Raw genomic sequence first — 23,802 nt, 5'->3', positions numbered from 1 at the left:
ATTTCATCATCCCCATCACGGGTACAAACATATCATCAATTATGTAGATCAATGAGGTTAAGAAGGAAAATATTAAAAATAGATATTAGCACTAGGTGGAATTCAACATATCTCATGTTGAAAGCATGCGAAGAGTATGAAGTTCCTATAACACGATACTTCAATACCCAACCAATGGATTCGCAAGATCCTATTTTTTTGACAGATCAAGATTGAGAAATAACTATGGCTTTAATGAACTTATTAGAGCCATTGAAAACAACCACAGCTCATTGCTCATGTGTGTATTATCCAACAACTTGTTCTATAATATATAGTATGATAGAAATAAGTGATATTTTTAAAGAACATAGGTATTGTCACTCTCATAATGCTTTTCGAAATATATGTATGCAAATGGAACAAAAATTTAAAAAATATTGGAGTGAAATTCCTTTACTTTATTCTGCAGCTACTATTTTAGATTCTAGGGCAAAAACTAATGGATTACAAAATTTATTTGATGTTATTAATGAAAATTTGTCAATTAATAGCAATGTAAATTCTGTTGAATATGTTCAAGAATTTTTATTTGATATGTATAGTATTTATGAACAAAAATATGGAAAAACTAGACAAAGTTCTGCACCAGAGGTAAGTTCTGGTAGTTCAGGTAAAAAAAGTCACGCATATGGTCTTTATTACACAAAGGTAAACAAACTGTTAGTCAAAGTACAAATTATAGTCAATTTTACAATGATATAAATATTGACCATTATCCTGAAATTGTTCAAAGATATAATGCTGAAAAATTAGATGTTTTGGCATGGTGGAAAGACAAGACAGAAACCTTTCCTATGCTTGTAGCCATGGCTCGAGATCTACTAACACCTCCGGTGTCAACTGTAACATCGGAATCCGCTTTTAGTGCAGGGGGATGTGTGCTGGATGATAGACGATTCAATTTACATCCAAATATGGTCGAAGCGATAATGTGCATGAAAGATTGGATCAAAGCTGATTTTAAATTACAGAATCGTGTGATAGAAGATGTCTTTGAAGAATTCAAAGATTTGGATGTAGAAGATGAATAGATAAATATTATATAGTAGATAAATTTTATTTATGTTTTGTAATTTTTACAATATGTAAATTAATTTATTTGTATTTTATTAACAATTTATAATATTTTTTATCATGTAACCACGGTATTCCTCTGCCATAAGTGAGGGATTATAAATAAAATATTCGGAGTACTGTCCTCGATTTTAATAATTGAAAAATAATTTGTGTTTAAAAATTTTAATTAAAACTTTTTTTTAAATATTTAATAAGGCCCGGCCCGACCCATTTAAAGCACGTTAGTATATGGGCCGAGCTTTGGGCCTTTATTTTTTAAAGGGTCGGCCCGACCCAAAGGCCCATTACTGTTTGGGCCTTGGGCCCAGCGCGGCCCATTAGCCCAACGGGCCGAGCTGGAGTTGGCCTAACCCATTGACGTCTCTGCTTCGACTTATGGATTCAAACCAAGGATTTTAAAACAAGACCGGATGGGACGGTCGGACCGTTCAAGCCGTGAACCGGTACTATAGCAGGTTACTGTTAAATATATAACCGTTATAAGAAAAAAATCGGAGTTGGACCGTGGTTGAACCGTCTGTTTGCATCTGAACCGCGGTTGAACAGTCTGTTCGCATCTGAACCGCGGTCCAACCCAGTCAAGGCGGTTTCTGGTTCAGAAGCTTTGCATAAAATTAACAGGTTTATTTCTTTCCGGTTCAGAAGTTTTGTTTCTTTTTGGTTTGGAAGCTTTGCTTCATCTGACATACACTTTAGTGGAGTCTCTCTCCGAATCATTCAAGCTGATATTGCCTGTTATGATATGAACAATAATCTTTTATATCTTGGTTCTGATATTTCTAGTGATCACAATACTACAAACACCTTACAAATTCTTGAACTTAAGCTCGGAATAAAAGAAAAAGGAAAGTCGCTTTTTTTGTCTTGTTGCACGTTGTGATTTTCTCCACCATGTGAAGTTCACATTTTATGGGGTTTTTTTTTTTTTTAAAGGATTTGACTTTTGATCTCTCCCTTGCTGCACTGCTCGGGGATAACATTTATAATTTCGGGGAACTGCTCGCTCATCCTATTGTAAGAATATCTTGTTGAGGATTTTGTTTTCCTACAATTCTCATCTTCAGTTGTATGTGCTTTGTCAAAAGAGAGTGATGCTTCAATGTATCTTTTTCATGAAGCAAATGCATAAGATATAAATTATTTCTTTGCTAGTTATTTGTGCAATTTCATGTAGGTCATCTTTGTTCAATTATTAACACATTTAAGCTAGTGAAGTTGAAGAGAAACTAAAACCCAATTTTAGGTTTTGGTCACATTGTCTATCATCAACGAAGATTCCCTTTGGGTTGGGATTCTTTTTACACATTTTGGTTATAGTTAGGTAATCAAGGAATTGAGTTTGTTCTTGATTTGTTATTCTTTGTTGTTGGTCAAACTTTAGTATATTTACAAGAACAAGATGTGTATGTAAGGTGATTGTTTTAAAGTCAAGGATGATATCATAGAAAGATAATGTAGATGGAAGTGGTGAGAAGATAAACTGGTTATTTGTTCATCTCAGCTTTATAATAACCTGCATGTTTACTCAAATTATAAAACCTGGTTAGTATTAGTGTTGGTGTTGTTGGATGCTCCTTGGTACGGAAAGCTTTTAGACGATATTGGAAAACCGAATTCACTTTAATTTATGACAGGGTTAAAACTTTTGTAACTCAGCACTGTACTAACTTTTCCTGAATTCTTTCTTGCTTTGCAAAGTTTATTGTTATTACTTATTAGATTTATGTTTAATAATACATATATTTTATTAATTGTGAAAACTGAAAAATATGAAAAATATAAAATTTATTGTATAAAACATATGTAATTACTAATTAGACATAATTTTTTTAGATTTTTATATGAAATTATAATTTCGGTCCAACTGACCGGTCCAAATGGTTTAACCGGTCCGACCGAAACCAGTAATTAAAACGGTTTTTATCTCGATCCGGTTTTAAAAATCTTGATTCAAACCACTTCGCCCCTCCCGTATTAGCAACCCAAAAAAAAAAAAAAAAAGGGAATTGACAAAGGAATCAAATTAACAACATTGGTTATGAAAAATAAAATATTCAGCAAGTATATCAACGTTAATCTTCATTCTCGATTAATATTATCCTCCTTAATCAAGTTCTCGATTACTGCATTCGTTGCTTTTATTAAGAAATCTGACCAATCTCTACAAACATTCGAAATAATTTTAATATTAGAACCTTTTCTTGATTGTCAAACATAAAAAAAACATTTAAAGGAAATCAAATTCTTATTGTCAATGTTTATTATCATATACTTACCCTTGTAATGAGTCAAATGGAAGTCCTACCGTGTGTTTTGCTTCCTCGAGAGCCCATCTAAATCTCTGCAAATCCTTGTTTGAGAAAGTTCCATCATCTCTAACTTTAAGTTGAGACGGCTTTACATCATAAAAAATAGGTATAATTTTCTTTTTCGACTCTGTGATAAGAGCGAGTTCATGGAGGCAAAAATAAGACTTGCAATAATGTGGCGAAAACACGGCAACTCCAACCTTACAGTGTCGAATGGCAGTATCGATTTTGTTGAACAACCGATCGCCAGGCTTCATATTTTTGCTATCCATGAAAGCGTTAAGCCTTAGCCTCAAAAGATGATCGTAAAGCAAGCCGGAAATGGTCCTCTTTGTATCGCGTCCTCTATGATTAATGAAAACATCACAGGGACTTTCAATGGGTTGGATTTGGTTTCTATAGTAATGGATTTTGCGGCAAAAATTCTTGGTTGAAGAAGAAGAAAAAGAGGAACGCTGCATGGCACCTTGGAGAAGCTAAGCTTATTAATTTAACAATAACAGTTATTAAATAAGGTGCAGCGGTAGATGCAGGCACTTAGCGATGGATTTTTATAGAGACATGGAGAGCGGAAAAGGGCAAAGAGATTGTTTATAGATTATGATTCATATTTTTAGTTTATAATTTAAATATATAAATAATATATTATTATATAATTAAGTATTATTTTATTTTTAATTTAAAATAATTTAATTATATAATAATATATTATTTATATATTAAAATATATAAAATATATATATAATTTTATTGATAAATTTAATTTAATTTAATTTTATGATTTAAAAACGTAGGAAATTCATAGGAGAACTCATGGCAACATGTCAAATTCTAATCAATGTATCACGTAATTGTTGAGTTCTCACTCAAATAAATGAAGTTTCCTAATTGAAAAAAAACGTTGCTGCAACAATTAGTGGTCCGAGGAGCCAGTGTCCTTGGAGGAGTCTAACTCTAGAGCAGGGCAAAAACACAAAAACTCGGCCAGTCAAACTCTGCGGAAAGATGGCTTACGCACTTGCATCTTCTTGTGGTGGAAGTGCTTCCACCCCACAGCTGACTAGACTAGATACAGTTGATCTGTCACACCGCTTAGCCTTTCAATTAAAAGTTTGTCATTAACAGTATTTTGGAGAAGACAACCCCAAAGCACCCAAACTATGATGAAGCAAAATGTCTCATCCATTTAGTGTGAAAAGTTCATATTTTCATCTATTTGTTATCGTCCTCACTGCGTGTACATTACGAGTCAAAGGAAATTTAGATGAAATGGGAAGGAGTAATGAATAAAGCACAACGTACCATGGGTGGGACTCACTTCTTCTCATGTCTGAAGTAACCATCATGGCACTGTCTTCTTTTGCTGACAAAAAATACCAGAGATAGCCATTATTATCCTTTCTTAGAATCATACAATCCGACGTAGCTCTCAGGAAGGCGACTTACTGTTGCCAATGAAGCTGCCACGTTGTCAAAAATTCTAATTTCTGAATTCCACAGGGTAAGATTGTCGAGTGCCACCTCCTTTACCCGACTGCCAAGAAAAGAAAATGCTCATGTCTCTTCCATCACTGCAAAAAGAAATTGGGTTTTCGCCCTACAGAAAACTGGAGTAGCCGAAGAGAGAATTCTAAATATAAAAAAATAATGGTTTAAATTTATTTTAATAATATTTTAAAATTAAATTTATAATTTATTTAATCTAACAATTATGAAATTAGTTATCAAATTCAAATTTTTACTTATATAATATAATCAAATTTATATTAAAAGATTATCTGACTTAAATAGAGTTTCTCAATTAAATAAAAAATTACAGATAATCAATTATCAACTGATGAAAAAAAGATTCTAGTCCCTTCAACAATTTTTATTTTAAATTTTATAGTTATGAAGTTTATAACAGTTAAGGTTTCACTTTTCACAAAAACTTCACAAATTTTAGGGTTAATTTATGTATAAAAATTATATAATTTTGAGTACAAATGTTATTTAACCTTAGTAAAGACAAAAGATATTTTGTTTTTCACTAATTTTATAAAAAATTAATTGAATTTATTAATAAATTTAATATTTAGGTGAGAAAATAATTTTTTTAACTTAAAAAAATGAAAATGGTTTGATCAAAGTTTGGATGGAAAATGTTTGGCTTAAAAAAAAAAAAAGTATAAAATATATATTAATGCTTAACTTTGAAAATTTTACTACAATCTTAAAAATAAAAATAAATAGTATTATATGTATAATTTTTATATATAATTTTATATATAAATAGTAATGTATTATTATATAATTAAATAATTAAAAATATAATATTTAATTATATAATAAATATTTATGTATAAATTTTATCTGACCATGAGGGGGCTCTCTTCCCACAGCATCCATCCATTTTTTTAACTCTCTTTGTCTGATCTCTTTAAGGAATGATGGAATTTAATATCCCAATGTGATTTCCAAGAAAAGTAACATCACTGCCAAACCAACCGACGCTGCCACTCAGCTTCTTTTGAAAGACTAGAAACATTTGCACTATCTTTAGGTCTCTACTTTCTGGTCATCCCTATTCTATCCAGTCTAAAAGTAGACAGCTTTCTTCCTTGTTTTTATCTCCACAACATTTTCCAACTTGGGCTTGGTAGGAAGCTTGGAGTGGGTAAATTGTTACAGTAGAAAGCAATGCAGGAATCTGTTTTGGAGAGTTAGAGCAGCAGTGAAGAAAGCTGTGAAGAATGGGGCCAAACAGCCCTCCAAGTTCCAGTATGACCCCTCCAGTTATGCATTGAATTTTGATGATGGCAGTTGCCATCTGGGTTTAGCAAGCAAATGTTGCCAAACAACCCAAGGTTCAAGATTGTTACAGTAGAAAGCAAGAAACTCTTGTGGGTTTGTGTTCTTTGGGTGGAATCTCAGTAATGTATTGTGTTTGTGAAAGTAGATTATGTTTGGTCAGTTGCACCCATTTAAGGGTTTCTTCTCGGTATCATTTCAATTCCATTAAGGAATGAAGTTTATTGAAATTGTTCAAGCTGATGATTTACTTGCTTTGACGTTCAATTTAATCTTTGCTTCTGTCTCCTTCATTTCTACCGTACCAAATTCATCCATATACTTAGATTCAGTGAGTTCAATCAATATAAGAAAATTCACTCACGTTATAACCATTCATCAATTTTATGATTATTTGCACCATAAACTATTGGAATGTTCCATCGCCATAACCAATAGCTCCAAGTTGAGCTAATTTTGCTTCAAGTTGATGATAAAATCCCACAATCTTAAAAAAGAAAAAGGTATTGACAGCAAATTGTACAAGAGCTTAAGCTACTTGATGTCATCTAAGAAGATAATGAACATCATCCAACAAATTTCTAGCTACATTCACTTTGCAATTTTGGTACAAGCATGATCATTTAGCTCAATCTGTTCAAACTGGACACCTGCAATCCTTCACATGAACTTCTATGGCTTTCAAACAGCAGGATCTTCTAGCGTTGCCGTAGATAAATTGTTTATGCGAGGGTAAGCAGCTTTCTCATCCAGTTGATTTTGAGCCCAGACTAGCATCTTTAACAAGCTTGGAAGTTTTGGATCTGTACAGTCAAAATATAACAGAGCCCATTAATTTAACAACTTAGTTGCTCATTTTTCTGTCTCATCCTTTCAGTTACATAAAGTTATCATATCTAATGGCATAAATCAATTGTGAAAGTCATCTTCTTAAGTGGTGGATAACCTATTTTACATTGTCCAAAGTTCATGCCCAATTTAGTAAATATTCCATACAATCATCCATTAAAAAACCAGAAAATAGGTGTTTCAGACTAAAATACATCTGACCATATTTGATAGCTACAAGCCGCAGCCAAAATTTTCAGAGAAAATCTTTTGTAACAGTTTTATAGCATCACTGATGAGTGAAGACTAGTAGCACTAATGAGTAATATACATGTCCAAAGGAATGCACAGTTATAAAAACTGTCAGATTGACAAGTCACACCACCCTCACACCAAATGCTGGAGAAAATTTCTATCACATCAACTTTAAACACAAATTTTCATATAGAAAATAATAATTCAAAAAACGTCAGATAACAATGGCGGAAAACTGACTAACCTTTTTCATGACTCTGGCTTGTGAGGATGGCTGCATTAACCTCGCTTGCTGTCTTCAGGCGCTGTGACATATCCAGAAGGTCTCCAACAGGGCAGTTGGAGACATCTTCAAAAGCCAATAATGCAACAGTCCTCTCCAACTCTTCTAAAAAGCTTTGCTGCAGAAAACTCTAATTTTCTTAGAACCAGGTATCAGCACCAATAATAGAAAAAGACACAACTGTGAAGTGAAAAATTATGGTAATCAAGAAAGTTCATTCATTAAGAGAGCAAAATAAAACCTGAAATACTGTCAATGATAACTAGAAGGCACAACAAAGTATAGTATACTGAGGATTACATTTTCTTCTCCCCTTGGTGCGAGCTCCTCCTGAGCAAACTCCAGAGCCTCTTCCACCTTTCCATTCCGTATCAATTCTATTAACCTCTGCTGTTGAAGATGGAAAAACAATTGTGGATTTGTATCCAATATCTGCATACAGAATTTTGAAAACGAATGAAAATGAAAAATTCAATATCATGAAAAAATGATAACCAGGACAAAAGACACCGCATATTAAAACAAGGTTCATCTTACAGTTCACTCTTTGCATTCATTCATACATTAGTTCCAATGCGAATCAAAACTATAATGTAAAATTTGAAGCCAATATGTAAAGTAACAATATGACACAATTATAAGTTGATTTAATAATCATATTGACCAACAGAAAGTTCTATCATGGCAAAGTGGAGACAAAGCTAAAAATTAACACACATGGAGTCTGGAATATTATCATATAGGTAGGTGCATACACATGGTTATTCAAATTTCAAACCCTAATGTATTGTTTTGGTTGAACATATCTACAAACAGCTAAAAATCTAACAACAACCAAGACTATATATGCAATTTATACAGGCCATTGTTTGAAAGAAGCTTATAGATGAGTAATGTTTAGCCAAACAAGGAACAACATCAAACACAGAATTCACCCAAAATATGCTGTGGGAACTATCCTAGTCATTCAGTTGCACAAAAAGACTACTCATAAAGATTGTTTGAACATCATACCTCAGGATTTAAATCATTAACTTTCTCAATAGCATCCTCGACATTACCACACTGCACGGCCTTTTTAACGGCCATCCGATCTGTTATGGTTGCAAGATCTATGTCTGCTATTTCTCAATAAGAAAAACCAAATTGTTCACACCTATCATTTAAGCTACAATTCTACAAAGGAAGCAACATAAGATACCAGTAATAATAACATCCCATCATGGGAAAAAAACAAAAAAAGAGTACAGATACGTTCAGTTCCAGATTCCATCCGAAATTTCTCAGCAGCATCAACATAACCTTCTGTGACAAGAAAATTCATCACTAACTTATTCATATCTTCTTTCCTAATCTTTATGTCATTGAGCTTCTTCTCCCATTCCTCCCGTGTAATCACCTTCTTTGACGATGCCTGCACACAAATAGATCTGAACTTAGCCACCTTGCCATTCCATAACACTAAAACTTTCCTATTAAGTCCTTCTTATATTTCAAATAAATTTGTCCAAATCAATCAAATGAAAGAACAAGTTCATCGAAAAAGAGTAACAAAACAGCTTGCATTTTGCATTTCCAAGGGTGAACCCATTTGGTTTCTCAGAGAAAAAGTCAAAAGAAAACAACTAATCATCACCATTTCTGAATATCTTTAAAATGAGTAACAGATAAACAAAGTGATAATCCAAACTGATCTCATTACAGTTACTTATCTAGGGTTTGCAACTTCCAGCAACCCAACACAATACCCAATACACTAAACATAAAAACTCAACACAAATACAATTACTACCAATAAACTCAAACGCATCACAGACAAAATCAAACATATAATAATTATCAAAACTCAGTATTGAAAAAAAAAAATAAATTACCATTGCCTCGATTTCCGCAAGCTGACGAATCACAGACAAGAACAGTGACATCAGTGCAATAAAACCTTCATTCCCATTAATTTCTGATTCTCAAAGCTCAAATCTATATGGAAAAAAAAAAAAGTAATCAGAAGGAATAATGAGAAAACCCTGTTGTTACGAAAAGTTTGAGGAAAAGAAAGTACCAGAAGATGGTTTTTGTCTTCGTTTTTTTAAAGATTTTATTGATTTACTCCGGTGACTAGGAGCCACCGTTTCTCTTCTTTTCTTTTCTTAAAAAAATATTGTTTTGGGGTGGGTTTGGTTGGAGCCTTTGCCACGTTTTTCTTTTGCTTGTCCGCAATGACGATGAAATTTGATGATGATCATCAATCATTCGGTCTCAGTATTCGGGTTTTCGATGTGGGAAAATGATTCGGATCGATTTGACCCATATTTGTCCGACTATGGCCCGACTGAATGCAGTATAAGCTTTTTGTTGGGATTGATAAAAAAAAAAAAAAAAAAAGGGCTATTTATCCACTTAGTTTGATAAAATTTTCACTGAGTTAACAAAAAACACCCACTCCTATTTATTAGTAAATTAATAAAAATTTAACGGGATGAAACATAATTTTTATATATTTTTTGTAAAATTAAAATTTTTATTTTTTGTAAAATGAAACAATATACTATACGTTTCCATGTCTTGAATTGACATTTGCCGACTCATTTCATAGTCTTTATAAAACAAAACATGTATCTGGTTTGTCTCTTCTACCTAGGGATCTATTCATTTTTAATTGCTAATTATTTTTATTAGGAGAAATTATATTTAAATTAAATTCGTTTTTACAATAAAATCAATTGAGTAATTAAACTATGAATATAATAATCGTTCTCACAATTACTGAGAGTTTGTAAAATATTTTATGTAATTTTAAAAATTTTTTGTAGCTCCACAAATCTTTTAAATAGAATTTATTATCTTACGATTAATTTAGTGTTACCTATTTTACTTTAAATTTGTAAAATGTTTGATGGGTACTAAGACGGTGAAGATTTATATAAAATAATTTTAGATATGAAAGAAAAATCCCATAAATATGGATTAGATTTTCCATTCTTTTATGGATTAAGTTTTGTTTTAAATCCCAATTTTAGATTATTCGTATTTAGAGTTATAATGACTTTAATAGGTTACAATTTTAGATGTGACTATAGTTCTTATTTAAGAAATTTTAATAACAAATTAATGGCTTCTTTGTATCATAACAAGTATAGTAGAGTGACACGCAACACAAAAGACTAATAAGAGATTGATAAAGGTATAAATTAAACATAATTAAGTATTTGGATATTTATGAAATTAACAATTAAGTAGTGAAATTGGATGCATAAGCTCTAACACGTGCGACAACTATAACACTTAATCTCAAATGGACCTATTATACATGAATAAGAAGAAGAGACTAGAGATGAATATGCTTTAATGGTGAAATCAAAATTGAAGTCGATACCCTGTTATAACTCAAATAATTCGAAAATATTTTACCTATTCCAATTTTTACCATTGTGTTAGTGTCACAGTTCTCCATTAGTGGTTACATTGTCGAAGATAATAACACTTTTTAATCAATGAGGTGGTTGAAGAGATTACATGTTTGCATAATTTGATACATAGAGATAGATAACTACAATTTAAAATACAAATTAATTCAACTAATTCAAATTAATTATTTAATTTTTCCATTCATAAGAGAAACTTTATTTTAACAATAAAACAATATTAGTTTTAAACTTTTTTTTTTTACCATTTATAAAATCAAAATTTTATAATTTTCAAAATGTTTTACGTATTTAAGATATATAATAAATTATATTGTTACGTATTGTGTTTTTAAAATAATACTATCGTTATCTAATACAAATCAATTTTATTGAAAAATGATTTAAACTAATTTTTATAAAGAAATAAATTTAATGAAGTTGGAAATTCCCTTATTTATGGTTTGAAGGGATCTAACTCTTCCCTTTGTATTTGTTTGATTTGTTTTCCAACACTTGTTTCACGCAAACTCTTCAAATTATATGAAGCCCACTCACGTTCATTTAACGCTCTTAAATCTTTGCATTGTCAACGACGTCGTATGTAGCTATAGCTTTTAACCACCTTCCCTTCTTTTCAGCCGCCTGGAAATTTCGCGCATAACAAAAACAAAATTAGGCATCTATCCACTAACATGACTAAACCGAGGAGCCGTCTCGGAAAGGGCAAAGGACTTGTCCAACCCAAGTTTTACTGTAAATTCAAAAAGACATTATGGGAATTTAAAAATTTATTTAAAATTTATTTATTATTATTATTATTTTTTAAATATAAAGATAAAATCGTTATTTTATATTAAACCCTAAAACACTAAAAAATTATATTATTTTTTCTCAAAAACTAATAATTTTTTCTTTAGAATTAAATTTTAAAAATTTAACATTTTCTTATGGTTTGAAAATTTTTCTGTCAAATAAATATGATTAATTATTGATAATCGAAATCATAGAAGAATAACGTTTAGACAATAAAATGTTGTCTGTCATCTGGATGAAGTATCATCGATCTGGATGATATATCATCGAGAAGCGTTATTGATTTAGAAGATAGAGAAATAATTTAAGTTACTTTTGATAAAGAAATAATTTAAAGAAGTTGGAAATCCCCTTTTTTATGGTTAAAAGGGATCTAACTCTTATCTTAATATTTGTTTGATTTGGTATCCAACACGTTTCACGGAAACTCTTCAAATTTTATCGAGTCCATTCACATTCATTAATGTTCTTAAATCTTTACATTGTCAACGACGTCATATGTAGCTACGGTTTTCAACCACCTTCCCTTCTTTTCAGCCGCCCTGGAAATTTCGCGCATAAGAAAAACAAAAATGAGGCATCTAACCACTAGCGTGACTAAACCGAGGAGCGGTCTCGGAACGCTTCGGCGCCCAGGCTTCACATTTTCATTAAGCGTGTACGTGTTTTTTCAGCGTACAAATAATTATATATATATATATATATATGATATTTATTTTATTATTAATTTAAAATTATAAAATTTAAAATCATCATCAATTCAAACAATGTAGACAAAATTTTATTATTATTATTATTATTATTAATTATATAGTTTAGAATTTTATGAATTTTTATTTATTTAAATATTCACGTGGAAATATTTCCTGAAAAAAAAAAACACAAGAAAATCCTCCTACTGTAGACTTTTCCTCCCGGTTTGTTTTAATCTTTAACTTATAGAATAAGATCCCTGTCTAAACGTGCGCAACGGTTGCAGCAAGAAAAAGTCCGCATCTCTTAAGGAACTATCCTTCTTCAGATTCTTTGAATTTGTTTCAGGATGTTATTCGGACTGTTTGGATCCGGCTGTTAGATGATTCTGGACAAACAGGGTTTAAGAATCTGGAAGGAGGAATTGTTTTGGAGTAATTAGAGCTTCTTTTTTTATATTTTAATTTTTAATTTTGTGATGTTGATGGTGGGGAGCAGCATGATGATTGATGATCACTTTGACAATGAGTTGAGTGAAGAATTGTCAATCGATATGGGGACGTTGTTGGATATGACCGAAGAAAAGGAGTCTGATCGACTGCAGGTAGGGGATTTGGATCGGAATGATTAGTTTTGATTATCAGAATCTGTAATTGATTTTGTGAATTAGTGTTGTTAGCTTTAATACTTCATTGAAGTGTTGAAGATACTGAGTTACATGTTAGTAAAAATTCTTGTAAATTTTGATTGGCACTTAACTTTAGTAGCTGTTATTCTCTGTTTACTCGTGTTTTTTTATCAATCTCTCGAAGAAAAGAAAAAGAGTTAGAAGTTTGTGAGCAGGTTCAAAAGTATTGATATATAGTTTTTAATTTATGATTATTGAGTAACAGTTAGATGTTTACAGGAAAGATAAGAGAAAGAAAAATTAGAAATGATATATGATTGGCCGCGATGTGGGTGAAGCTGAATTGGTTTCAGTTTAAGAAGAACGATTTTATTGGAATTTAGATTATAAATAGTATGATCGGTCTGGTTTCATGTTGACTTTGCCCTTAGATTTATAGACAGTTCAGTGTGCTCATAGCTCTCGAAACTTAGGGTTATAGGAAGTTTTTCTACACCTGATACTGCCTTTGTTGAAGTAGTTCATGCTATTTTTTTCAGTCGTGATAGATTTCTTGAATTATTTTTCTCAATAGTAATTGATCAGCCATGAGATATAGAAATCAAAATCTTGTAGTCGATGCTTATGTTAGATTTTCATCATTCTTAAAGTAATTCGAATATCCTTCTATTCTATAATGTGTGAGGGTTGAGTGTTTCGTGTATCTCTTCTGTTGTTACTTGAGTCAAGTACTTCACTACCTGTGTAAAGAATATTCTTCCTGGATTCTGAACTTTTTGTATCAAATTGCAGACTAGTCTGGAAGATTCATCATTAAAGAATTCGTCACAAGAAGATTCAGCTGTGGAGGATGGAAATCACAGTAATTTGCAGTTTCAAAGTGGTGAAAAGTTTATATGGATTTTTTTTTTAACTGCTTGTGATATTTATTATAATATTCCCTCCTTTTTTAGATGGATAGTCAGATATTGATGTGAATTCGAGATATTAAGATAGATTGGGGTGTAGTATCTCATTTTAAATCTTTCTATTATTGATTTGTTGCTTAGGATACCAACTTGATTTCCTGGGTCCTGTTACATCTTACTCTTCATATGACTTGGAAGCTTCAGATGATCAAAAAGGGCGTTCAGGTGATTACCATAGCAATCTGCAACACACAGAACGAACCTGCTCACTTGTACATACTTGTTCTGCTAGTCCTGATGACTGGTTCTCACCAACTTCAGGGACTTGCTGCCCTGAAAGGTTTGGAATATCTCAATTTGAGACACCTGGTTGTAGTACAGGCTCTAGTTTCTCTGAAGGGGATGGAAACCATGTATTTAATGATAGAGACAATATGGATTTTTATGTGCTGGATGGTGCAACCAGAATTCAGTTTGGGCATATGGGAAGTCAAATTGATTCCAAATGTATGTAAACTCTTCATATTGGGTGTTTTGAAGTTTTCTGTGGATAATTCACTTATGCTTCAATTGCTAATTTTTATGTTTTTGACAGTCGTGGATGCTTCCCACAGCCATTTCATGGAGAATTTGGATGTAAATTATGAGCCTCGTGGTGGTATGAGAGGAAATAGGTTGGTATCATTAGGAGTACTGGAGAATGGTGTATATTCATTTAGTGATGTTTCCTTCAGGGATGCAGATGTGGCTTCAAATAATGTGGCTTCAGCTGATTCTACTGCCTGTCCTAGTTCTGAAGTTATTAGGGATGTTGATGACCAGTTTTCAACTATGCAGTATTACATGAATACAGATAATACATTTGTTGAGGATCTGTCTAGTTTCAATTGCCAATCGGTGCCCAGTAATGAAGAAACTACAACCAAAAAAAGTGTTCCTGGGGAGTTTTCAACAGAGAGTGCTTGCTCAAGTAGTAGGATGGCTATAAATGCTAGTAATGGATCCCTATCAGAGTTATCATTGATTGATGGCTCTGATGTAAATGGACAGAGCTTTAGATGTGAAGATAGTAATTATTTTTCACCAATCTATGAAAATTCTCTATCAAATATAGGAAATAGAATTTTTGATGGCAAGGCATCTGCCCAGTCATTTGGTTATTCTCATTCACATTTTTCTAGCAAGAAACAATCAGGTTGTGTAAAGGATGAGGGAAATGGTGAACTAATTGCCTTTGGGAGCACAATCAATGGTTCTGTTGAATTAGTTGATGAAGTTGTAAGTAGACATTCTTCTTACCATGATGGTGGCAATTTTGTTGAATGCTCAAATCAGTTTCCTACTGGTGTAGCACCTTCTTTTTCAAGTCAGAAGAATGCGATTCATGCTCAGGAGGAGAAAGCAGGCTTGATTATTGAATCTAAGAGGGCTGGCCTTTGTCAACAAATCATTAATGGAAGTGTTACTAGATCTCTCATTGATGATGGAGATTTGAACTTGCAATTTAATTCTTCAAGCCAGTATTTTCCAGGTGCTCAGGCATCTGTGCCAAACGAGAAACAATTAAGTTGTTTTAAAGGAAAGAAGGAGGTTGAACTGATTAAACTTAGGAGTATGGTTTCCAATATTCCAAAAGTGAGCCCTGAGTCAACTTACAGTAGCATATCTCTTGTTGATGATGACCCGGATATATGTATACTTGAAGATATGAGTCAACCTGCCTGCTCTAATCAATCTGTAGTACTTGGAAAGAGTTTTAATATGAGTCAAGCATCTTGTTTAAATGCATTTGGAAAGCCTGCTTTTACACAATACCACTCCAGTGATACCCTGAATTATACTGGAGTGCCTCAAATTGGGTTTGGAGGTCTGAGGCTTAGGGGATGCAATGAGAGATTATTTCAAGCTGCACTGCAGGTTGCTATAATTATTTGGGAATATTTTTGTGCTTGCTTCTATGAGTTCAGCAACATACTGTTTAATGGAATGTTTAAAGTTTCAATTCCTTTTTTTAAATCTATTTTCTAATTCGATTATATCTGGCATAATATTGGGAATTTCTGTATGGACTATATGAATTGGATGCTTCTAATTTCCTTAAAGTTTTGGTGCCACTCAACAATTCTATATGGTGATTCCTTCCTACATTGCTTTTGGAGTATGAAAGTGTCCCTTGTTCCTTTAGTACATATCTTTGTCCCTGAGGTTGAGCAGAGTAATTTATAGTCTGTCTGATGTAGTGAATGAGATTTCTCAATAGTTCTTTTCTCTAGCTACTCCAATGATTCAGTCATCATCTTCCAATATTGAAGCTATCATACTGATATTATCACTGACAAGAATAAGTAGAGAAACATCTATTTTAAAAAAAAAAAAAGCGTAGAGTGATAGTGGCGGCTTGCCTATTCACTTATCATTTTGAAATTTGTACATAAAGGAAATTTCCTTAGTATTTTCCATTTTTTGTTAGGTCTTTTCTGAGTTATATTTGATTCTTCGCAGGGAGATCTAATTAATCTTTTGAGCAAGAGTCAAGAGAGAGTTTACAGAGGTTTTATTATTTGTTTCTTTTTCGTCACTTGTGTTTGAAAAAAAAAAAATACTGGGGGCTGCTAGCTTTGACTAGCTGCATAGGAGCTCAGCATTTTTGATATCTGTGAAGATGACATGTGAACAAAGGGTCTCCTTTTATAATTAGGGCCTTGCTGAGTGGTAGATACATTTTTGAATGCTAAGAGTATGTCATTTATTGATGTGCAGTTTGTTCTTAAGAAGTACTAAGCAGAATCCATTTTAATTCTCTAATGATATTTATTATTTAATAGTGTTGTTACACTTTTTGAATGAAGTTTATTCTTGAAAATATTGTTTGTAACTGATATGTTGATGCATCTAAAATTCTAGGATGCCTTGCAGGACCTTTCTCAGCACAAATCTGAAGCTAGTCCGCCTGATGGTGTTTTGGCAGTGCCTCTTTTGAGACATCAGGTTTGGGAATTTTCTTTTTGGTCTATTCATTAAAATTTTGAATGTTGAAATTTAAGAATTCTACTTTGTTATTTCTGTTCTTCTTTAGTTATGAATGTTGAGAATAAAATAATGGGGAAGCAATGTAACAAAATAATAGAGAAGCACTATAACTGGCCTCTATTTAAAATCTTGTGTGATAAGTCTTTGGTATTTATAAATGAAAAAAGATGAGTGTTTGTTGAATGGGCATTGCTGCACAGCAAGAATGAAGAAAATTACCAAGATGCAAATTATTTTATCTAGTGATCATTACTGTTTTGTATTTTCCAGTCAATTAATTTGTTGAAATTAGAATGTGGATTTCTTTATGGCTTTTGTTGAATCCCTTTTTCTTGGGGACAGCGAATTGCTTTGTCATGGATGATCCAAAAGGAGAGATCTAGCATGCAATGTTCAGGAGGAATCCTCGCAGATGATCAGGTTGGTTGTATATATTTGTTGCTAAGATCTTGTTAGTGGACCATTGACTGAGTATTATTTTGGGTTAATACAATTGATAATGTAGGGACTTGGAAAAACAATATCAACAATTGCACTTATTCTTAAGGAGAGACCTCCAACTTGTAAAGCAGAGAATGTTAGCAAATGTAAACTGGAAACTCTAAATTTGGATGATGATGACGATGACAATGGTGATGGGGCTTTTGAGCATGATAGAATAAAGAAAGAATCTGATTACTTTCCAGAAGGAGTAAAGGAAGAATCTGATTACTCTCCAGTTACTTCCGATGGAAATTCGGTAAAAAATTTAAGCAGTCTAGGGCATGGTAGGGGAAGGCCAGCTGCGGGAACTCTTGTTGTTTGTCCAACGAGTGTATTGCGGCAATGGGCTGAGGAGTTGCGCAATAAGGTAACCAACAAAGGAAGTCTCTCTGTTCTGGTGTACCATGGAAGCAATCGAACTAAGGATCCTTCTGAGTTGGCCAAGTATGATGTTGTTATTACAACATATTCAATAGTTAGCATGGAGGTTCCCAAGCAACCCCCTGTTGATAAAGAAGATGATGATGAGAAAATAAAGGCAGAAAGCGATGATGTTTCACCAATGTGTTGGTCTGGCAAGAAAAGAAAATCCACACCTAATTCTGATAAAAAGGGTAAGAAATGCAAGAAAGGAGTGGATGATATGCTTCTTGAGATTGCTGCTGGACCTCTTGCAAAAGTGGGATGGTTTAGGGTTGTGTTGGATGAGGCTCAAAGCATAAAGAATCACAGAACTCAAGTTGCTAGGGCTTGTTGGGGTCTCCGTGCTAAACGTAGGTGGTGCTTGTCAGGGACTCCTATTCAGAATGCCATTGATGATCTTTATAGCTACTTCAGATTTCTCAGATATGAACCCTTTGATGTTTACAAGTCATTTTGTGCTAGAATAAAGGTCCCAATTTCCAAAAGTCCAGCCGAAGGCTACAAGAAGCTGCAAGTTGTGTTGAAAACAATTATGCTACGTCGAACCAAAGGTAAGATTGAATACTTTTATGTTGATTGTGTATCTGCTCTTAAAAGAAAAAGTGCTTAGTTAACTTTTTTTTTGTTTTTTGTGTGTGTGATTGAATGATCCTCAGAATCAGAAGGGTGTAAAGTTAAGTTTAAACTGTCAGAGCTTTTGTTTTTGTTACCGATGTTCTAAAATCTTTTGATGACTTTGTTTGTTATTCAATGTTCTCTTGTCAGCCAGGGCTACGGCTACCAATTCTCTCTTGAAAGAGAATATGTTTTATCAGTCTTTGATCTTTCACTTTATGGCTCTTGTTTATATCATACAGGTTCTTTTTTTGATGGTTCATTTTGTGTTGGTAAAAATCATGGAATCAAATTGAGAAAAGATTGTGGTGAAGAGATTGATAGTGTTTGAATTTTAGTTTAAGTTCTTTGCATGGTTGTGTTAGGAACCCAACCAATTCAGCCAATAACCAATGTAATCCACACACTCAGCCAACACAAAAATGAAACCAACCAATAGAAATCACAAGCCAGAAATGCATAGTACCCAAAATGGAATACAAAAAAAGGACCTTGCTTTTGTCTAGCATTTGAGAGGCTAGATTCTCTCCACTACCATTGGCTTTCGAGAAGCCAACTTTCTCTCTCAATCAACCAAAGGCTACCCAAACAAAACCCAATTTCTTTCCCCCTTTCTCCTTCTTCATTCTCTCTTTTATGCCTGCTCATTTCATTACTGCCCATGCATGTTTTTGCCATGTTCCAGGTTCCTTCTCTCCTTCCTTGATCCTACTCTTATTCTTTCCATTTGCCATGTTTTCATAACTTCTCATGCTTTCATGTCTGCCCTTGTGTGTTACCCGTGCTCCCTATTCCCTTCTGCTGCAGTCACCTACATTTTGGCTCTAACAGGTTGTATGCATTTTTTTATTAATTGAACTATTTTTTATTTATTTTATTTTCTCAAAAGGCTGGTATCTGAAAATATAGGATTTTAAAAGTTGTTTAAGGACTGTTTATTTTCTACATGTTTGAGTGTTCAATTATTTTAACTAATGAGGGTTTGTTGTGTAACACTATTAAGGAATTGCTGTGAGACCTGCACTAATCTGCAGATTACTTTAATGTGTTAATTTCATCTGATGAGTTGTTATGTACTCTAGGCACTCTTCTTGATGGGGAGCCGATTATTAACTTGCCACCTAAAGTAATTGAGCTTCAGCAAGTGGATTTTACGAAGGAGGAACGTGATTTCTACAACCAACTAGAGATTGATTCACGTGATCAATTTAAGGTATGATATAATTGTGAAAGTAGTTTAGGTATTTTGAACTTTCTTCTCTATTTCATGTGGTAGATTATTTCCTTTGTTAAGCATTTTAAGCTTCTTTTGTTTTATTTATGTCTTCTGTCAGGAATATGCAGCTGCTGGAACTGTAAAGCAAAACTATGTTAACATTTTATTTATGCTCTTGCGCCTTCGTCAAGCTTGTGATCACCCTCTGCTTGTCAAGGGGTTTAATTCAAATTCATCGTGGAGATCCTCTGTTGAGATGGCTAAGAAACTTCCTAGGGAGAAACAAATTTGCCTTCTCAAATGTTTAGAAGCTTCTTTGGCAATTTGTGGCATCTGCAGTGTAAGTGGTTACTTTTTTTGTCCTCAATTTCAGTTTTTTAAATATATGAGGTCCATTTGCTTTGGAAGTATCTTGATTTTTCTAACTAATCTTTGATACCCCTCAGCATTTTTTCCCCCTTTTCTAAATTGGGGCTTTGATTTTTCCTTTTTCCCTTTTGTACTGTTTACCATTTAATTACATCCTGTAATGTTTCCTTATTAGTATTTTTGGTTATCATTTTCTGATCTTTTAATTGTTTTTATGTTTCATTTAAACTGTTTATAATTAGGATTGCGTCTGACTTGTAACTCAATAGAGCTAGTTTATACTCTAGGTTGACCTGGAAATGGGTCAGTGGCGTTTTGATTGTGAAGGTACTAGATTAGAATCATGGTTTGTGTTGAATGTGGATTTTATGTTGCATTTATGTTTATATCTAAGATTCAATTTACAATGAACAATTTACTGAAATGTTCAGCAAATATTGTTTGATTGAAATTAAGTTTTTTGATGAATTCTGTCTCCACAAAAGTATTGTGGCCTGGCGAGTTTTATCTCAGGGAAACAAAGTTTGAAGGTATTATATGGTCTTTGTTCTTCACCATTTCCATGTATGATAGTATTAAATGTTATGGAGTCAGTGGTATTGCAAAGAAATTCTATAGTACAAATCTCTATGATATCTGATGTATGCTGTGGGGAAATCATTTTCTGGATATGGTGTTGAATCTCATAACTGATAATATAATTTTTTCATATGGCAATATCTTATGATATGTGGGGCATGGTTATACTAAGAAGCAAGCATTGCACCTTACTTGGGTATGCCAGTTTTTATTACCTTCCCTTTTTTTTTTTCCTGTATCATCAGCAACCTGGCATAATTTTAGGTGTGATTGAATGTCAGATGACTGAGTTTTATTTCACACACACACACACACACACACACACACATGCACGCACATATGCATATGGGGTGAGGAATCTTTCAGGATAGTGGATAAATGTAGGGTAGCTGTAAAATAACATCATTGCCTTTTGGATGAGTTTCATGGTATTTCTTTTATTTATGGGTTTAGAATTACACTTATCCGGTGAATTACCTATTATGAATAACTTTATATTCTTTTTTGCTAACATTCCTAGACATATGCAATTCTTTGTTAATTAATTTCAACTTAGTGTTCTGATAAAATGCAAATTGGTCTTTTTTTTTTAATTTCTGACACCTCAGCTGGTTTTTCTACAGGATCCCCCTGAAGATGCTGTTGTGTCAGTCTGTGGCCATGTTTTTTGTAATCAGTGCATCCATGAACATCTTACTGGTGATGACAGTCTGTGTCCCACAACAAATTGCAAAGTTCAGCTCAGTGTGTCTTCAGTGTTTTCCAAAGCTACATTAAAAAATTCTCTCTCACAGCAGAATGGGCAGGACAGTTTCGCTGATTGCTCTGGTCCTGATGTGGTTGAGGCACCAGAACATTGTTCTGATAGTATCTCATCATCCAAAATCAAGGCTGCTCTTGAGGTTCTGCAGTCACTGGCTAAAGCAAGGGAACCTGAACTAACGGATAGTTGTTTACAGAATTCTTTTGGTGATAGCACATGTGTTCCAGAAGATTCATATAACCTTCATTCAGGAGATTCACTTAACAATATTCCTGATGAAAAAAGATTGGTTGCAGAGAAAGACTTAAAGGATTCTATTAAGGTAGTTGGTGAGAAAGCAATCGTGTTTTCACAGTGGACAAAAATGTTGGATTTGCTAGAAGCTTGTCTCAAAGGTTCTTCCATCCAGTACAGAAGACTTGATGGAACAATGTCTGTTGTTTCCAGAGACAAAGCTGTAAAGGATTTTAACACCCTCCCAGAGGTTTGTAGTTTTGACATTCTGGATATTCTGTCTTGGAGGTGAATTGTTTGGAGAATCAGAGTGCTTTATTAGCTTATTTTCGTCCTTAGATTGATTTAATAAAGATATTAATATCCTTTTGGATGTAGGTGTCTGTCATGATTATGTCTTTGAAAGCTGCTAGTCTTGGATTGAACATGGTTGCTGCTTGTCATGTCCTGCTTTTGGATCTATGGTGGAACCCAACAACTGAAGATCAAGCAATTGATAGAGCACATCGTATTGGACAGACTCGTCCAGTTACAGTTTTGCGGTTGACAGTGAAAAATACAGTTGAAGATCGTATTTTGGCTCTCCAGGTACACCTCTTTTTCCTGTTGACAAGGTTAGATCATTATGTTGTCTATTTTAAATAATTAGAGAGAATATGTAGTGGTTGGCATGGTCATCCCCAAAAAGGAATGGATACAGATATTACATGAATACTTGATGGCTAATTTGACAGTCTTGATTTAGTTGTTGGTTCGATTGGTTAATGTGATAATGTTGTAAAACAAGTTAAAGCAATTTGTGATTCCAATCATACTTAAGATGTTGCTCAGGAAGCTGAGCATATATTAGTTACATAATTGACATGACTCACCAAACAAGTTGAAGTATGATATGTAGTGATTTTGTTAGCAACCCAATCCTTATTCAACTAAAATAGACAATTATAACACAAAAACACAGTAAAATAAAAATTATTTTATTAATTGGAGGGTTACAAGGATAATCCGGATAATTCGAGGAATCCAAAACCTTCCATTTTCCAAACAGTTCGAAGAGTATGGAGACTCCCATTTTCCTGTTGTTTGAGGTGTCAAAGACCTCCCACAGTTAGCCACAGGTGGCTGCCCTCAAAACTTAAAAACCCTAATATTTTTTTCCTTTTTCCTCCCCCCATTTGAAAACCTAGGCACATTTTTTATAATGAAACTATCTTATAGATTGAGGACAAGTATTTCAATCCTAATAGATTTGTTTCTTGCTATTGATAGAATCCTGAAAATTGGTTTCTTTTGTTTAATTAGATAATTTTTCCTTTTAGTTCTGTAAATTTTGTTTATGAAGATATTCTTGGTTCTATTGCAGCAAAAGAAGAGAGAGATGGTTGCATCAGCATTTGGAGAGGATGAAACTGGTGGTCAACAGACTCGCCTTACAGTGGACGACTTAAATTACTTGTTTATGGTGTGATTAGGAGTTAATCAGGTTTGACAGATACCGTTTAGCTAACCATTTACATTTCTATAGGTTTTTGTTAAGAATCTGCAGTTGTCACAGCAGCAGCAGCTCTTTACTGACTCAATATAGCCTCAATAAAGTTTCTGAAAGAAAAGTAGTGGAGATGGTAAGCACTCTATAGAGAAGGTTATGCCACAGTAGTCATGAAAAGATTCACATGATTATTTTTCTTGTCTTTAGAATTTTTTTCCTTTTCTAATAATAGATCTCTTCTAACCTCCCATCGGTTTGTATAGTATGTGAAGGTCAATAGCATAGAGTTTAGTAAAATTACAGATGGATATTCTTTCTCTTAAAATGTGAATGATGAAGGGTTTCTTTTGTTTTAGCTTTCCAATATTTCTGTCGTTCTATTTCTGGTACAGAGATGACCAAATTTAGTTCTTTGGTAAATAATGGTTATATTAGTACATTCTTGTATACTTTGTATTCGAGAGTAGATATTTTGTTATGTTTAAACTTGTCGCCCATTTCTAAGGCTTTGGTATTAAGATTTCTCTTTATTCAGATCCCAATAATGGATGGAGGTTCATCTTTTTGCCCA

General features: G+C 33.2%; 3 protein-coding genes across 5 annotated transcripts; 1 reads left to right on the top strand and 2 right to left on the bottom strand.

Moving 5' to 3' along the window:
• Window positions 1–3,198: 3,198 nt before the first annotated feature.
• Window positions 3,199–3,889, bottom strand: LOC123218894 (TIR-only protein-like). Its single transcript, XM_044640546.1, has 2 exons — window positions 3,396–3,889; window positions 3,199–3,280 (listed from the first exon to the last, which is right to left on the bottom strand). The coding sequence occupies exons 1-2, from the start codon at window positions 3,887–3,889 to the stop codon at window positions 3,199–3,201; spliced, it is 576 nt and encodes a 191-aa protein (XP_044496481.1).
• Window positions 3,890–6,646: 2,757 nt separating this feature from the next.
• Window positions 6,647–9,901, bottom strand: LOC123218160 (protein GID8 homolog). Of its 2 annotated transcripts, none has more exons than XM_044639416.1 (7): window positions 9,644–9,901; window positions 9,459–9,561; window positions 8,839–8,998; window positions 8,599–8,702; window positions 7,885–8,016; window positions 7,546–7,702; window positions 6,647–7,021 (listed from the first exon to the last, which is right to left on the bottom strand). In XM_044639416.1, the coding sequence occupies exons 2-7, from the start codon at window positions 9,507–9,509 to the stop codon at window positions 6,900–6,902; spliced, it is 726 nt and encodes a 241-aa protein (XP_044495351.1). In that variant the 5' UTR covers window positions 9,510–9,561; window positions 9,644–9,901; the 3' UTR covers window positions 6,647–6,899. The 2 variants fall into 2 exon arrangements, with proteins under 2 accessions (XP_044495351.1, XP_044495350.1); XM_044639415.1 differs by having other exon boundaries at window positions 8,599–8,705; window positions 9,644–9,897.
• Window positions 9,902–12,588: 2,687 nt separating this feature from the next.
• LOC123218151 (helicase-like transcription factor CHR28) lies at window positions 12,589–23,802 on the top strand. 2 transcript variants are annotated; one of them, XM_044639401.1, is made up of 12 exons: window positions 12,589–13,098; window positions 13,915–14,005; window positions 14,172–14,537; window positions 14,626–15,947; window positions 16,947–17,018; window positions 17,403–17,480; window positions 17,566–18,517; window positions 19,664–19,794; window positions 19,916–20,137; window positions 21,369–21,992; window positions 22,121–22,330; window positions 23,106–23,802. In XM_044639401.1, exons 1-12 carry the CDS (start codon window positions 12,973–12,975, stop codon window positions 23,208–23,210), a joined length of 4,299 nt encoding a protein of 1,432 aa, XP_044495336.1. In that variant the 5' UTR covers window positions 12,589–12,972; the 3' UTR covers window positions 23,211–23,802. The 2 variants fall into 2 exon arrangements, with proteins under 2 accessions (XP_044495336.1, XP_044495335.1); XM_044639400.1 differs by having other exon boundaries at window positions 16,935–17,018.

Source organism: Mangifera indica, chromosome 6, assembly GCF_011075055.1.
Source record: "Mangifera indica cultivar Alphonso chromosome 6, CATAS_Mindica_2.1, whole genome shotgun sequence".
NCBI classification, from domain to species: domain Eukaryota; kingdom Viridiplantae; phylum Streptophyta; class Magnoliopsida; order Sapindales; family Anacardiaceae; genus Mangifera; species Mangifera indica.
The sequence above is the reverse complement of the archived record's forward strand: the minus strand, read 5'-3'. Positions and strand labels throughout refer to the sequence as shown.

Excerpts from the sequence above, each read along its gene's own strand:
- LOC123218894 (XM_044640546.1), bottom strand. The coding sequence starts at position 3,889 with ATGCAGCGTTCCTCTTTTTCTTCTTCTTCAACCAAGAATTTTTGCCGC. Across the intron at positions 3,281-3,395 it reads CCATTTGACTCATTACAAGG|AGATTGGTCAGATTTCTTAA; the intron begins GTAAGTATATGA and ends GAATGTTTGTAG.
- LOC123218160 (XM_044639415.1), bottom strand. The coding sequence starts at position 9,509 with ATGTCACTGTTCTTGTCTGTGATTCGTCAGCTTGCGGAAATCGAGGCA. Across the intron at positions 8,706-8,838 it reads GATGGAATCTGGAACTGAAC|CAGACATAGATCTTGCAACC; the intron begins GTATCTGTACTC and ends ATTGAGAAATAG. Across the intron at positions 8,017-8,598 it reads TTAATGATTTAAATCCTGAG|ATATTGGATACAAATCCACA; the intron begins GTATGATGTTCA and ends TTCTGTATGCAG.
- LOC123218151 (XM_044639400.1), top strand. The coding sequence starts at position 12,973 with ATGTTGATGGTGGGGAGCAGCATGATGATTGATGATCACTTTGACAAT. Across the intron at positions 15,948-16,934 it reads TATTTCAAGCTGCACTGCAG|GATGCCTTGCAGGACCTTTC; the intron begins GTTGCTATAATT and ends CTAAAATTCTAG. Across the intron at positions 19,795-19,915 it reads ATTCACGTGATCAATTTAAG|GAATATGCAGCTGCTGGAAC; the intron begins GTATGATATAAT and ends GTCTTCTGTCAG.